Source organism: Sus scrofa, chromosome 18 (assembly GCF_054392235.1).
Source record: "Sus scrofa isolate SSC_HxYL_T2T_F1_AM1 chromosome 18, Sscrofa_HxYL_maternal_Yorkshire_Landrace_v2.0, whole genome shotgun sequence".
Classification (NCBI taxonomy): Eukaryota; Metazoa; Chordata; class Mammalia; order Artiodactyla; family Suidae; genus Sus; species Sus scrofa.
In genome coordinates this window covers 59,775,285-59,790,643 of record NC_139400.1, presented here as the reverse complement: position 1 = coordinate 59,790,643, position 15,359 = coordinate 59,775,285, and the positions used below count along the sequence as shown (strand labels likewise).

Here is a 15,359-nt window from a genome sequence, read left to right as displayed (position 1 = left end):
GCATTTGAAAGTTGCTGAGAGAGGAGAACTTAAAAGCTCTCATCACAAGAAAAAAAAAAAAAAGATTGGAGTTCCCATTATGGCACAGCGGAAACGAATCTGACTAGAAACCATGAGATTGCGGGTTCGATCCCTGGCCTCGCTCAGGGGGTTAAGGATCTGGCGTTGCCGTGAGCTGTGGCATGGGCTGGCAGCTGTAGCTCCGATTTGACCCTAGCCTGAGAACCTCCATACGCCACGGGTGCAGCCCTAAAAAGCAAGATTTACGTCTTCAGGAGAGTTTTCTTATCTGCAAAATAAGAGGTTAGACCCAAAATCTCTGGAGTTCAATTTTCCAGCCTTAAAATCCTATGAAATGCCAGGTTTATGACTGGCCCCAGCAGACATCGGCATCTACGTCCAGATCACAAAGTTCCTTCTCCTGCCCCACTGCTACGCCGAGGACAGAACGGGGCACTCGGCTTCTTTTCCATGCGGACAAAGCAAAGTGCATGGTGAAGCAAAGACCTAACTACATTTCACAAACGCATGAGACCAAAGCTTGAATTTGAGGCATTTTTCTTTAGAGTCACCAACAAAATGATAAAAACAAAAAACGGCTGCATGTAAAATAAGAACCACCGAACATAAAGCCTACGTACAAGCACTGACTGGCGCCTCGACCCTGAGAGGCAAACCTGCTTCTGCGGAAGAAATCAACAAGGAGCACGGGAGAGACCAAGTTCTGAGGCCTCAAGCACCAAGCTGCAGCTAAAGAGGGGGCCCAGCACCCCCCAACACATCCTTCACCCCCAAACCCTTGCCCCCTCACGTAGAGCTACCCACAAACCCAGAACCACTACGACTTTATCGGCTGAGCAGCTACACCCTCGCTACCATGATGACGACATCTGATAGGTGCCGCAGACAAACACCAGAAATAAGCCCTGCTGACAGGTAGCTGTGACAGGTACCAGAGGGAACGGCTGGAAAGGAGCCAGTCCAGAGAGAAAGTGGCAACTCAGAGGAAACCCTTAGGCCAGCAAAAGCCAAGAGATACAAAATAAACTTATCCTCAAGTTTCAAGGGAGGCATGTCTAAAACTCTTAAATCACTAAGAACTAGAGACGTCAGGAATTTTTAAAAGGCAGCAGCAGTACAAGAGTGACATGGAAACTGAAAGTTGCTAAAAGAAGAAATCTTAAAAGTTCTCATCACACTCACACAGCTGTAACACAGTGAGGATGTTAACTAGTCTTACTGTGGTGACCATTTCTCAGTAGGCACAGACACTGAGCCATTATTCTGTACACCGGAAACTAATGTAACGCGCGGCATGTCAACTACACATCAATTTCTGTTTTTTAACGACGGGAAAAACACTATTAAAGGAGAAAAAGATTAATCACGTAAGAAACTAGTGAAAATTAAATCAGCAGGTGTCACATAAGTGCCAACAACAGACAAATAAATGGCTGACGTAAGCATGCCTCTTTCAATCCCGGTGTCACAAACGCGTGGGCTCATGCACATCCACACACCTCCAAGTGGCGACAGCACTGGGTCCAGAGCGAGGACAAACCAGCCTGGGGAGACCCTGAACCAATGGCTCTCTACGCTTCCTCCTGTGTCCCCCACAACAGCCTCGAAGGGCTGCTGGGAAGAAGGTTCTAGGCAGTGCCCGGCTGCACGGGGCTGGCTAAGCCATCAGAGTACCTGTCTAGGCTTCACACGGCACCTGCCACTCCACGGAACTGCGGTGCTGCACCTGGCGTCCGTACCTGAGCCCCACGCACATCAGCTCAGGAACAGCAATCTTGTCCGCGTCTTGGGGACTGTCACACACTCAGGAAATGTCTCACGCAGAAATGAGCAAAGCCCAGGGCTCCCCTTGGTGAAATCAAGGCCATATCATCCTAGAGGTTGTGGCACGTGCATCTGACCTACGCAGGATGGGCTGCCCCTCAGCGCGATGAATGAAGGTCAGGCCCCCCGCAGCACACTGCTCACAGCCCGACGCCCCAATTACCAGTGTGCACATCCAAGACGCCATTCTCCCGGGTGGCTGTGGAAAGTACACCAAGGGCGTCGGGTAACCTGGGTCCCTTAAGGCAAAGAAAGAAAAAATACTAGTCTTATGCTGGGCCTAACACAAGTCCCTCCGGAGAAAGCTCCAGAAGTTCGTGGAGAAGTAGAAGACGGACACTAGAACCAGGAAGCTGTAACATTTTTAGCCAAATAATGAAGTGTGGTAACCAACACTCCGATAATTTATTCACCCACACACAAGGCAATCCTACCAAAAAAACAACATGAAAATTAACACCTTCGGGCAGTAAGACCTTAGAAGACACTGGGCAGGCTGCTCTGATAAGGAAGGTGGCCTGCCTCTGCTAGGACCTACCAGAATCACAGGGGACACTGACATCAGAAGCAGGGTCCCCAGGGATGACCCCTGGTCCCAGTTGGACCCCAAAGGCCATCTAGCCGGGGGTCACAAGCCCTGGAGAGAGCTCCTCGGACCGGGGAGGGGAGAGAGGGAGGACAGGCAGACAGCCACTCCTGCTGACACGGTCCCCAAGTCCATGCGGAGCCGTGAAGGCTCAGGGCACAGCGGCAGGCTGTCCTGCGGCTGTCTCCCATGCTGCGGAGCGAGCTGCACTGTCTGATGCTGGCCGGAAGCTGCAGTCTTCTCCAGGCTTCCCTGGCCCCGCTCGGATGCCTGCACAGGACGGGTGTGTTTTAGGGAGAGGCTGGGGAGCCAGGGAGAGACCAGCAAGGGACCTTGGGATGGGCGGTACAGTCTGGAGGGTGGATGTGCGCGTGCATCCAGCCAGCAGGAGCCACTTCCACGGCGGTGGTTTGTCTAAAGTCTACACAAACTCAGTGTCACACGCATGCTCTGAAACAGTCTCCTAAAGAAGCCAGCGGTTACTTCTCTTTACAAAGGGAAGCGTGGGGCACGGGGAAAAGAGCATGAGCTTTGGAAGCAGACACACCCGGATCACACCTCGGCTTTACCACCGCACCCATCCAGCCACTCGTCCCTCAAAAACACTGGGTCAGAGCGCCCTGGTCTCACTCCCGGCACAACAGGAGGGAGGGAGACGCCGTGGTGAATTCTCCACTTCAATCTGCATAACTGAGTACCTCTTCTCGGCCTCAATTTCTCATCTTCAAAACACGAAAGATACTGCTCACTTTGCAGGTTGCAGTTTCTCAAGACAACTGCAATAAGGCAACAGTTTCTGACACACAGCACAATCCTTTACACTATGGATTAAGGCAACAATACGCCACTTCACGCGAGCCTCCCTCTTTAAAGAGAGGCCGCCCTATCTTCAACAAGCCACAAAACCGTGCTCCTCAGCAACGCGCCCAAGTCAGCATCTCCCCCCCAGTGCCGGGCTAAACGTCTACTCTCGCAAGCTCAGGAAGATGGGCAGCGCCTCAAGCCGCTCCTGTTAGAGCTGCACGAGCCCAGGGCTAGAAGTCCATCGGTAACTGGAGAACCCACGGTTCTCTACTCTGCCTCTGGGGCTCCACTTTCGCCGTCTCTGAAATGGGTATAACAACTGCCCCACCTCCGTGCACTGCTTTGCCAGAGACTAAATGCAATAAATGTAAGAGGGTGTTGTACTTCAAAAAAAAAAAAAAAAGCTCAGGTGCCATACACACAGGGGGCTAAGGTGAGTCTCACACTTGATATGGTGGGGGGGTGCGGGTGTTTGTGACTTAAGAGGCAGTCCTGTGCTGGTGGTTAAGGAGGGAGCCCAGGGATGGAAAGGACAGGCTGGGTCAGCTCCAGTGCAGCTCACGGCCTAAAGCCTGCACCTCAAGACGAGAAACTGTGGGAGCTCCTGCTGTGGCTCAGTAGGTTACAAATCTGACGTGTATCCATGAGGACGAGGGCTCAATCCCTGGCCTCGCTCGGCAGGTTAAGGATCTGGGGTTGCCGTGAGCTGCGGTGTGGGTCGCAGACACAGCTTGGACCTGGTGTTGCTGTGGCTGTGGTGTAGGCCAGCAGCTGCAGCTCCGATTCAACCCCCAACCTTCGAACTTCCATATGCCATGGGTGCAGCCCGAAAGAAGCCCAAAAAAAAAAAAAAAAAAAAAAAAAAAGGAGCAGCAGTAGCAGCTGAGTGGAAAAGCTGGAAGAAGAAGAACCCCCGCAGTTACCTGCTTGCCCTTCACCACGTGCTTGGGCACTGGCACCTTCAGCTCCAGGTCGGTGTAGTCCTGAGACCAGGTGTAGTTCTCGCGCACAGCACCGTTATAGCTGTCGGGGTTTCTCTGGAACTGCTCCTGTCTCCTGAGAAAGAACAAGAAGTAAGATGAGAGCCAGGCCCATCTGCAGCAAGGCCGCCGAGTGCCCAGATCCATCCTGCCTCTAGATCCTCAAGTTCTACCTCATCTCACTTGGTTTGGCGTCTCCAACACCTTCTCTCTGGCCGATTTCCATTCTGACCCCCCTCCTAAGGCCTCCTGGAAAGGCGCAGGGACAATGAAAAAGCCAAGACGACCCTGAGTGCGGCACCCAAGTCCCCGGCACAGCCTGGTCCTCCTGGCCGTCACGAAGCTAAGAAACCAGCCGGTCCACAAGTCAAAGTGCCTCATCAATAAAATCCTGGGGCTTGCGGGTGCCTGGTTTCTCATAAACTGCTCAGCAGAGCCTATCTTAAAAAAAAACAAAAAGCAAAATGACTTCAGCCCGCAGCCACTCAACTTCAATCCTAATCCAAGCCCGCCTCCGTTTTCTCCTGGTAAATAAATCAAAGCCAAGGCGACACACTCAACGGCAGACTTGCTTCGAGGTGAGCTGTGTGCTCAGGAGACCGCCCGGAAAACTCAGGCAGCCGATTCTTCCTGTACACTCACCACCAACCCAGCAGAGACACAGACGGGCATGGCCAAGAAGCGGATGTCAAAGGTAACACCTGATAAAACACCTGCCCTAAAACTTCACAGTGTTAATAAGAGTATAAATGCCATGTACAAGTACGCTTAGAGTCCATCATAGCGCGTTTTCAATCTACACTCAAGACAGAAGCTTACTGTGGAGGAGGCAACACCTAAGGCAAAGACACGCCGACCACGGGCGCGACTGGGCCACGCTCTCCTGCCCTCGGGGAGACGGGTAGGGGCGGCTGGAGGGAGAGGCCAATGGGCAGGTTCCACTCACTGCGCGCCGCCCCCCCGCCCCGTGTCGCAGATGGGAACACACAGGACAGAGGCAAGAATGCACACGCCCCCTGTGCCCCACACCTCCAGTCAGGAGGGCTTGGGAGTGGCAGTTAATGAGGATGCACTTCTTCTGGCTAAACTTTAAAGCCTCCTGGGGGTGTGCTTAATACGCCTCACATTGGGAGGTCGGCCTCCCCCGCGGCGATGTGAACGGAGGAGGGAAAGGCGACAGTGACGCGGCTGCAAGCCAAGGCTCGCTGAGGGCTGTCAGCCACCCTAGAAGCTGAAGAGACAAAGAAAAATTCTTTTTTTTTTTTTTTTGGTCTCTTTGCCTTTTCTAGGGCCACTCTCGCAGCATATGGAGGTTCCCCGCCTATGCCAGAGCCACAGCAACTCAGGATCCGAGCCGCGTCTGCAACCTACACTACAGCTCACAGCAACTCCAGATCCTTAACCCACTGAGCAAGGCCAGGGATCGAACCCGCAACCTCATGGTTCCCAGTCAGATTCATTAACCACTGTGCCACAACAGGAACTCCAAAGAAAAATTCTACCCAGAGTCTCAAAAGGAGTGCGGCCCTGAGACCTGTGCTGCCACAACTCTGGGAAGACGAATTTCTGTGGATCTAAACCATCCAGTTTGTGGTACTTTTTGCAGCAGTTTAGGTCAGGGGCAGGGCTAAGCGCTAACCAGTCAGAAGAGATGCCAGCCCCAAACCACCTGCTCGGGCTGGCCACGGAGGGATGGCAGGCCTCTGTGGGGACCGAAAGCCAAGGAGAGAGCAGGTGGGGCAAAGGGGACGGGACCCAGGATGGTCAGACTAAGCTTCATGTGGATGCCACCAATGCAACTGTTCAGAAAGACTGCTGAGCAATGAGAGGAAAGTTTTCAATACGCCACACAACGGCCAGAGCATATGCAGCTTTTGTGTGTGGTTCAGGTTCAGTGCTCTAAGAAAACACACACAAACACGTGTAAAAGGAATCCCCTTGGGTCTCCATGGTTGTCTCTGGGGAGGAGGAGAAGCAGTTTGACTTTCTTTTCTGTATCTTGAGGTATTATCCCAACGCCCTACAACGCGAAGACATTTTATCACCAAAGGGAAAAGAGCTCTTTAGGAAGGCACTGACCGGAGACGGATCTGCCCTGTGGCCCCAGCCCCTGGGGAGCTCCCCAGTGGCCATGCCAGCCTGCTTGTGCCCTGAGCCCCCAAAACATATCCTAGGGGGCGAGGTGGCCCAGGACTACGTGTCCCTGACCCACAGCTTCCTCCTGACTCTAGCACCTCCTGCAGCTATAACGCTCACCTCGGATGGACACCCAAACGTGCCAAGAACACTGCCAGTGAGTGCCACGTGTCAGGAGAGGGCCGGGAAGAGGCCTGACCCTGCCAGCACTGCCTTCTCAGCGCGGCCTCTTGACATATGTGTGTAAGCTACCTATCTGAAATAATCAAGGTTATGACAACATGGAAATTAAATACCCACATACAAAATAAAGGCCACCACGGCCTGGCACCTGGCAGGGATGAGGAAATAAACTCAAGGATCCCTCAAAGTGGGGGGACAGCCACTTCCCACGATGTGGGGCTACGGCCCTATCAGCTGGTGTCCACCTGGCCCCAAGACCAGAATGAGCAACAGACAAGCAGGCAATGGGAGATGCTATGAGGTCACGCCTCCTTGAAGGGCCACCCTTGGCCCCACAGGCGTGGTGCTCATGGAGTCCGGGCTGGGCATGCAGCATCACAGGATGGGCAGCTCTGGGGGCGCCTGCCCCACTCACCCCGAAGGGACCTGCAGCCTCTTCCCTATGAAGCCAGGAGAGTCGCTCCCAATACAAACCAGCAGGCTGCTGGGTGCTTTTAACACTGTGAGTCCACATTCTCTTTAAATAATTTCCAGCTGACAGTGTGCAAAAGGAAGCCTCCTGTCATGTGCAGGTGCTCTGAGGCCAGGTGTCACCCTGTCATCCTTGACCGGCCTGCAGCCACAGCTCTGCAGCTGCGGGCTAGCACAGGGGGTGGGGAGGGGAAGGAGGGCAGGGAGTGGGCAGGGTGGGAGGAGGAGCATGAGTCAGCAGCCAGGGTGCGGATGGGGGAGCAGGCCTCTGCTGCAGCGCCCACGCCTGATGAGCCGGGTCAGCCCAGGCATCAGGGCTGCACCAGCGCTAAAGGAAAAGCCGGGCCCTGTGTCTCCCAGGACCGGCTCCGCGGAGCAGGCGCCCACAGCAGCATCACCTGTACAGGCCCGCCCTGCCCCTTCCTCCCTCCAAGTCCCTGGTGAGAACGGGCAGAGCAGCAGTGGCGAGCAGCAGTGGTGGGTAACAGGGATCCCAGCCCCCAAATAAAGGCTGTTGTGCAGGAGGCTGGAGGCAGCCCAGGGAAGGGGTTCTACTTCAGGCAGCAGCAGTAGCCGCTCTCAACCACCCCCCGCCCCGAGTCCCCGAGGGGAGTCCCCCCAGGTGCAGACAGGTGCTGCCAGCACTCACCAGGCTCCCACAGCCAAAAAAGAGCCGCCTCCACCCCAACAACATCCTGCCTTAAGCCGGGCAGTGGAGCCCGGGTGCCAGGGCTCTACCCACAGCGGGAGGGGCCGGGGCTTGTGTATTCACAAGCATGCGTGTGGTGTGTACGTGCACATGAGCATGTCACGGGAGTGTGTGTGATGTAAGCATGCATGGGGCGTGGGCATTTCCGTGTGCCTCCCTGCACTTCTGTGAGTGTGCAGTGTGCGCGTCTCCGTGGTGTGTGCACACGCACGTCTTCGGGGGGTGAGTGAGGTGCTAACGGGCGGCTCGCGCTCTCTCTTCACCGACCGGCCCACCTCTCCCTGCCTTCCTCCCCTTCTCCCTGACCTCACTCTCACGCCTGCACGCCAGCCTCGGCCGTCAGAATCCCAGCGCCTTTCCCCCGGATTTCGGCATTTTCCAGCCTCGGTCAAACGAGCACTGTTCCAACACCGCTCACTGCGAAGGTTCGAGCCCTGCTTCAGAAGCCCAGCACCGAGCGCCCTCCTGGAAGCAGGTCCACAGGCAGCACTCTCAGCACTGCAGTGTCACCGGTGGGGCCTGGGTCCCCGGCCGCTGTAACTACCTGGTAAGGTCACAGCACACCTGGCCTCACCTCTGCAGCTAAGAAAGGAAAGGGTCAGGTGGCGGCGTCCGTCCACGAGCACCACCCCGATGGGGCCCTGCCCCAGGGGGCCGCCGTCGTCCCCATCCTCCGGCCAGTCTCCTCTGGGGACCCCACCTGCAGGCCCCTTCTGCGCACCTGCCTCTTGCCCACTCCTCTGGCCCCAGGCAGGGGGTGGAGAGCCCTCCACGCCAGGCCCCAAGGTCACTGAAAACGCCCTGTGTCCACCGCTCTCAAGGCCCAAGGCCGACCCCATGTCCCTAGGCACTCCGGTCCCTGCTCCCTGACCGTAAAACCAGAACAATGACAGTCCTGCCCAGAGAGTGGCCAAGAGGAGTCAGGGAGACAAGCGTGTACAGTGGGCTGACGGGGAAGCGTTCGGTCGTGGCCCTCCCCACACCGGGTCCCTGCCCTCCGCAGTGCCCGCCCGCCCACTTGGAAAGTCTGGCTGCTGACACAAAACTCAACAGCCACTTTTATGAATTGTCTTGACCCTCTGGGGCATTTAAGGAGACACGTTACGCATCTCGCCTATTAAATTTACAGTTTCACCCTTGACTTTCTTTTTAAAAACCTGGCATCAATAATTTTACCTACACTGCTATCATTGGTTTAGCATCTGCCACCTCTCCCCAGACAGCAGGGGCTACCTCACCACCAGGACCAGAGCCCCTGGAGAGGCGGATGGGCCCCAGTCAGCCTGAGCTACACTGTCCCCCAGGAGCAAAGACACCATTCAAGGAATTCCCTCTGCAGTGCAACAGGTTTGGTGGCATCTCTGCAGGTACTGTGGCTCAGATCGGATCCCTGGCATGGGAACTCCATATGCCGAGGGGCAGTCAAAAATGAAAAAAAAAGGAAAAGAAAAAAAGATTCCATTCAAGGTGAGGAGGGGCCCATGAAGGGACTTAAAGGGCTTAAAGGGTTCCTGCTGGCCACAGATGGGACAATTCAAGCCCCCAAAAGAACAATGTGACATGTTTAAAGCTCCATGAGCTCATAAAACAAAACCCCAGTGGTCACCTTTGGTGACCAGAGCACAGCTCCGTTTGAAAACTGATTTTAAAAAATGTTCTTCAGGCATTAGAATTTCAGAAAAGCTGAGTCCCTCCATAAAGATTCCAGACAATAAAGGAAGGTATAACAGAATGAGAAAATCGCTGCGCTATGACCGGCCACGGAAACTGAGTCTGGGCACAATTCCTGACAGCCGGACGCCGAGGCCTGGGTGGAAGGCGGCAGGAGTCCACCTGTGGAAGGGTCAGGATCGCCACATCCACACAGCCAGGCTCAGGCACCTTGGGAGAGAGCCCCACCTCAGTGGCGGTCCTACCCGCTCCCTTCCGTGTCACAAAACCTGAAGGATGTGTCTTGACGACACAGCCAGGAGTGGACCTGGCGGGTCAGGGTGTAAAGGCAAGCATCCCGCGCTTAAGCGAGACTGCAAACGCAGTTCCAAGGATGCCACGTGCCACACGCGCCAGCGGCACACACGGGCCCTGCCGACCCTCGGGTCGTGCTCAACACGCCAGACTCTCCCAGGTCTTGCCACGCGGTGTTTCCGTACAGTCTTGATTCGCATTTCCCTGCCTGTTGCTGTTCATTGGCCACATGTGACTCGTTCCTGTGGAACTTCTGCCATGGCTTTGATCTGAGCTCCCCTGGTTCTCTGCAAATTTTTGGTAAGAATTCTTCCTTGGTTTCACAGTTGACAAATGCCTTCTCCTGGTCCTACTTTTCTCAAGAGTTGGATTAATTCAAGCTCTGTCACCAGAATCGAACACTCTTCCCTCCCCCAGGTCTGAGGAGAGTCCCGCCGATTTTCTAACAGCAACGCTCGCTCGTGTTTAGTCTCTACTTTTTGGAGTCCTGCCTTCTTGGCATCCAACCTGGTTTCCTTGAGTAGTCTTTTATTCTCTTGACCAAATGTACCAGAAGCTTGTCTAAATCAAAGAGAAACCCGACTAGCATCCATGAGGATGCGGGTTCGATGCCTGGCCTCACTCAGTGGGTGGAGGATCTGGCGATGGTGGTGTCAGTCCCAGACGCAGCTCAGATCCTGTGTGGCTGTGGCTGTGGCTGTGGCTGTGGTGGAGGCCGGCAGCTATAGCTCCATTTGGACCCCTAGCCTGGGAACCTCCATATGCCACAGGTGCGGCCCTAAAAAGACCAAAAAAAAAGAATAAATAAATAAATCAAAGGGAAAGTCCAGTTGAGGAACACAGAGGGGCCAGCCAGGGACAGGACTGAGCGTGGTCACTGTGTGTACCCGTCTAGTCCTGCTGGGACACCTTCCAGTCCTCAGCACCCACTCACTCCACCCAGACACTGTCAGGAAGGCTCAGTTTAATAAAAAATTCTTACAACAGTATATTTTGAAAATGTGCTTTTAACATTTTTAAATTAATTTTGTAGCACAGTTAAAAATACGAGATGATTCTATATTTACCCAAAACAAATGAGGCAAGGTGCCTGGAGTCTCATGATATGCCCACGAATCATTTGACAGATGTTAATGGAAACTCAGGGAATGTCTCTGACAGTCTGTATCAGATGGTCAGCCTACAAACACACAAGCAATATTTACTAAGGACGCCTTTAATTAACTAGAGATATAGGTTGCTTATAGTGAGCTTTTTCTTAAATCATGTTAATTACTTTCACAAGGGAAAGAGGCAGTCCAATTTTTTACAAGTCTATAAATGTGAAATATATATTTTCTTTAAAATTAGGTAATCTACCTCATTAAATATGCTGAATTATTAGTCTTTAATTCACCTTTTTATTCTGAGGCATCTAAAATCAGGACAATTATGACCAGCTTTACTATTTCAATTCCAAGGGACTTCGCAATTGAGAAACACAAGCATACCTGGGTAGCCCCAGCCCCGCACCATACCACGCTCGGGCACAGCACATGGTCTGCCAAGGCACAGAGAAGTTATATACAGTCTACACTACCCTGCGCAACTACTCTGTAGTCTGTAAACTGTGTAACAGCATTATGTCTAAAAAGACTACGAGGAGTTCCCATCATGGCACAGTGGTTGACGAATCCGACTAGGAAACCATGAGGTTGCAGGTTCGATCCCTGCCCTTGCTCAGTGGGTTAACGATCCGGCGGTGCCGTGAGCTGTGGTGTAGGTGGCAGACGCAGCTCGGATCCCTCGTTGCCGTGGCTCTGGTGTAGGCTGGTGGCTACAGCTCCAACTGGGCCCCTAGCCTGGGTATCTCCATATGCCGAGGGAGCGGCCCTAGAAAAGGCAAAAAAAATTTAAAAAAAAGAAAGAAAAGAAAAAGAAAAAGAATGTTTATATATGTATGATGGCAACACTGCTGTACAGCAGAAACTGGCACAACAATGTAAATCAACTATACTTTATTTTATTTTTTTTAACATCAGGGCTGCACTGTCGGTATGCAGAAGTTCCCAGGCCACAGCACTGCGGGATCCAAGCCATGTCTGTGACCTTGCAGCTCACGGTAACATTGGATCCTTAACCCACTGAGCAGGGCCAGGGATCAAACCTTCATCCTCATGGATACTAGTTGGGTTTGTTTCCGCTGAGCCACAACAGGAACTCCATCAACTAAACTTTAATTTTTAAAAATTTTATTTCTAAAAAATGCTAACCATCATGTGAGCTTTCAGAGCATGATCTTCTTGCTGGTGGAGGGTCCTGCATTGGTGGGACGGCTGCTGACAGATCAGGGCGGTTGGTGGTTGCCGAAGGCTGGGACGGCTGTGGCAACCTCTTAGAAGAAGGCAACAATAAAGTCTGCCACATCGACTCGCTCTTCCTCTCACCAACAATTTCTCTAGCGTGCAATGCTGCTGGACAGCATTTTACTCACAGTGGACAAGTTTCGAAACTGGCGTCAATCCTCTCAACCCCCGCTGCAAACACTAGGTCACATTCAAATCCTGCTGACCTGTCAGAAATCTTCAGTCTCCTCACCAGCAGATTCCATCTTGAGAAATCACTTTCTTTGCTCACCCATTAAAAGTTTTATATTTATAACAAATACAGTAATAATGAGAAAGTTTGAAATATTGGGCAAATTATCAAAATATGACAGTGACACAAAGTGAGCAGACGCTGCTGGGAAAATGCCACTGAGAGACCTGCCTGATGCAGGGTTGCCACAGACCTTGCGTTTGTTAAAAACAAAAACCCAGTATCTGCAGAGCACACCGAGGCAGAGCGCAATGAAATGGAGCCCCCCAGGGGCAGCACTGCACGGGGCTGCAGGTGCGGCGGGGGGATGGAACGGACCCTGAACAGATGTGTGTGTGAGAGGCCAGCGCTAGCACCCACCCCGCAGACAAAGACGGGGGGCCGCGCCGTGCCATCGCCAAGCCTCGGCCCTCGGCCCTGCCTGGAGAAGTACTGCCTGTACCTGACGGCAACCCCCCAAAGAGCCCTCGCCTCTTCCATGAATGTAAGCCGCCCCCGCCCCCCAGTTACACGCGGCCTCTGGATCCACCCTCAAAATCACAGCTTTGCAGTTTCTACCTATCCCGACTGTCTCTATCGGTCCCAACCAAGACTGGCCCCCCACCTTCTCGCCCGACACCGAATTTCTAATTCTCAGCAAGTTCGGGCCTCCCTCCCCTCTGGGAGGCTGCAGCGCTCTGGAGGTGAGGCTGTCCCTCCTGAGCGGAGTGCCACCCGCTGCCTCCTCGACACATGGCGTGCTGTCTCCAGGGCTGCCGGGGGCCACCGGGCAGCACGCACACTGATGTGCCTGTCAGGACACAGCAGGGTGGCCCTGAAGCCACGGGGTCGGCTCCTTCTGACGCTGGCCTCCCATAAGCAGTGAATTCATCAAGGCCTCCTTCGGGTGGCCCCGCTGTGAAGAAGGAGAAGCACCAGAGGAGAGAGACAGGCGCTACTTTTCGTCAAGTAAAAACGGAAAAATAGGGAAGAGGGAAATTTGGGAGGCTGGGGAAAGGGAGGCTGGCCCTCCCCGGGCCCAGGTTAAGAAGCCGGAGAAGCGTCAGGGTCAGGGACAAGGCTCGGGTTGTACGATCTGCTGGCCCCTTCTGTCCTGATGACAAAATGAACTGGTTAGCGACACTGCCACTGTCAAAGAGTTTACAGCCCAATCAGGGAAATTCGTGTGCCCACCCAGATGAAAGGGGCAAAGTGTTCGCTGCCAGCAGCCAGGCTGCCTGGGACCGTGAGAGGGAGGGAGGCAGGCAGGAGCAACGTGGACACACGGCGACGGGGAGCAAGAAAAGGCCTGGCAAGGCGACACAGGCATCGGGGGCACCCAGAGCACTTGGCAGGCCAAGGCCTGAGGTGAGAAAGGGCACTTCTCCCGACAAGTCTTGAGCCGTGAAGAAACGACCTTGATACTGAGTACTGAGAAAGCTGACTTTTCCCAAAGGTGAGTCTGCCGATGTGCTATTCTGTCCTGTTCTCAAGCGTTTTGCTGCGACATCGTCTAAAATACTACAGGTCAGGGGTTAGCGAATTACAGCCCAGCACCTGTTTGGTAAATAAAGTTTTATGGGAACACGCTACAGTAATCCATTTATGAAGCGAGCGTCCCCAGCTGCTTCTGGCTCTAGAATGCATGGCCTGCAGAGCCTAAACTATTTACCAGCTGGCCCTTCAAATGAACTTATGCAGTTTCGGGATCTGGGGGCTGGTTTTGTGGCTTTTTGTTTTTGGTATTTTTGAAACGCCACGTTAAGTTTAAAAACAAAAAACAAAAAACCAACTTTTAAAAGGCATCCATTCCAATCAATAACAAAACAGCGGAAATGAAAGCGGCTCCTGTCACTCAGACATGTGACCAGGTCACCAAGGGTGGAGCCTCTTCTGTTCCTGGCAGCTCGAAGCTGGGAAGGGGCAGCGCAGAACAGCAGACACGCATGAGACTTCAGATCTGAAAACCTGACCCAAAGTTCCCTTCGTGGCTCAGCAGTTAACGATCCCGACTAGGATCCATGAGAAGGCGGGTTCAATCCCTGGCCTCAATCAGTGGGTTAAGGATCCGGCATTGCTATGGCTGTGGTGTAGGCCAGCAGCTGCAGCTCCAATTTGACCCCTAGCCTGGGAACTTCCATATGCCAAGGGTGCGGCCCTAAAAAGACAATAAATAAATAAATAGCCCATCACCTCTTTCCAACTTCTTCCGTGATGCCAAAAAAAGAAACTTGACTGGCTACAACCCCTCTCACCCTCCCTGGGCTGCAGGTTCACCTCCTGTCACCTCCTGGGAGTCTTAGCTGAGCATCACCTGGAAGTGTGTGTGCACAGTGCTCCTGGCAACACGCATGTGTTGGGTGATTTTATCCAGTATGTCCCTCCTGTAAGCGGCCCTCTCCATCTCCCCAGGAAAAGAAAAAAGGCTCTTTCACCCTAGAAGCTGTTCACTGTTCTCCGCTCTCAGCACTCTCCCGACTGGCCCCTGGGACTGGATGAGCTCACCCACTGCGAGAACAGGGAACTCTCAGGCTTCGGGGCTGCATCTCTCTAGTCCAGGCCACAGAGAGATGAGGATGAGGCCCAGAAAAAACACAGAGGCAAAGAAAATAAAGAGAGGGAGTTCCCGTCGTGGCGCAGTGGTTAACGAATCCGACTAGGAACCATGAGGTTGCGGGTTCGGTCCCTGCCCTTGCTCAGAGGGTTAACGATCCGGTGTTGCCGTGAGCTGTGGTGTAGGTCGCGGATGCGGCTCGGATCCCGTGTTGCTGTGGCTCTGGCGTAGGCTGGCAGCTACGCCTCTGATTCGACCCCTAGCCTGGGAACCTCCATATGCCGCGGGAGCGGCCCAAGAAATGGCAGAAGGACAAAAAATAAATAAATAAATAAATAAAATTTAAAAAAAGAGAGAGAGAGACCGAAAGAGATCTCGAGAATCATCATGATCATTCTGAAAAAGAAGGAAGACAAGAGGGAGAACAGCCCCTAGAGATGTCAGGTGTGGTCCTGGCACTCAGGCAGCAAACGGGCAGCAGGAAGAACCACTGAAGTGGCACAGGTGTGAAAGAATGGATGCCTGATAAAGGGCGCCAATGCACAAAACTAAACTTAAACGTGAAAAGCA

The 15,359-nt window shown here is 53.4% G+C and overlaps 1 protein-coding gene across 1 annotated transcript in view; it reads right to left on the bottom strand.

Moving 5' to 3' along the window:
* Positions 1–15,359, bottom strand: part of NUDCD3 (NudC domain containing 3) — a 71,179-nt gene that overhangs the window by 17,605 nt on the left and 38,215 nt on the right. Inside the window, exon 3 of the mRNA XM_003134880.7 lies at positions 4,159–4,291. Within this exon, the coding sequence (XP_003134928.3) occupies positions 4,159–4,291 (133 nt within the window). The remainder of the gene's footprint in view (positions 1–4,158; positions 4,292–15,359) is intronic.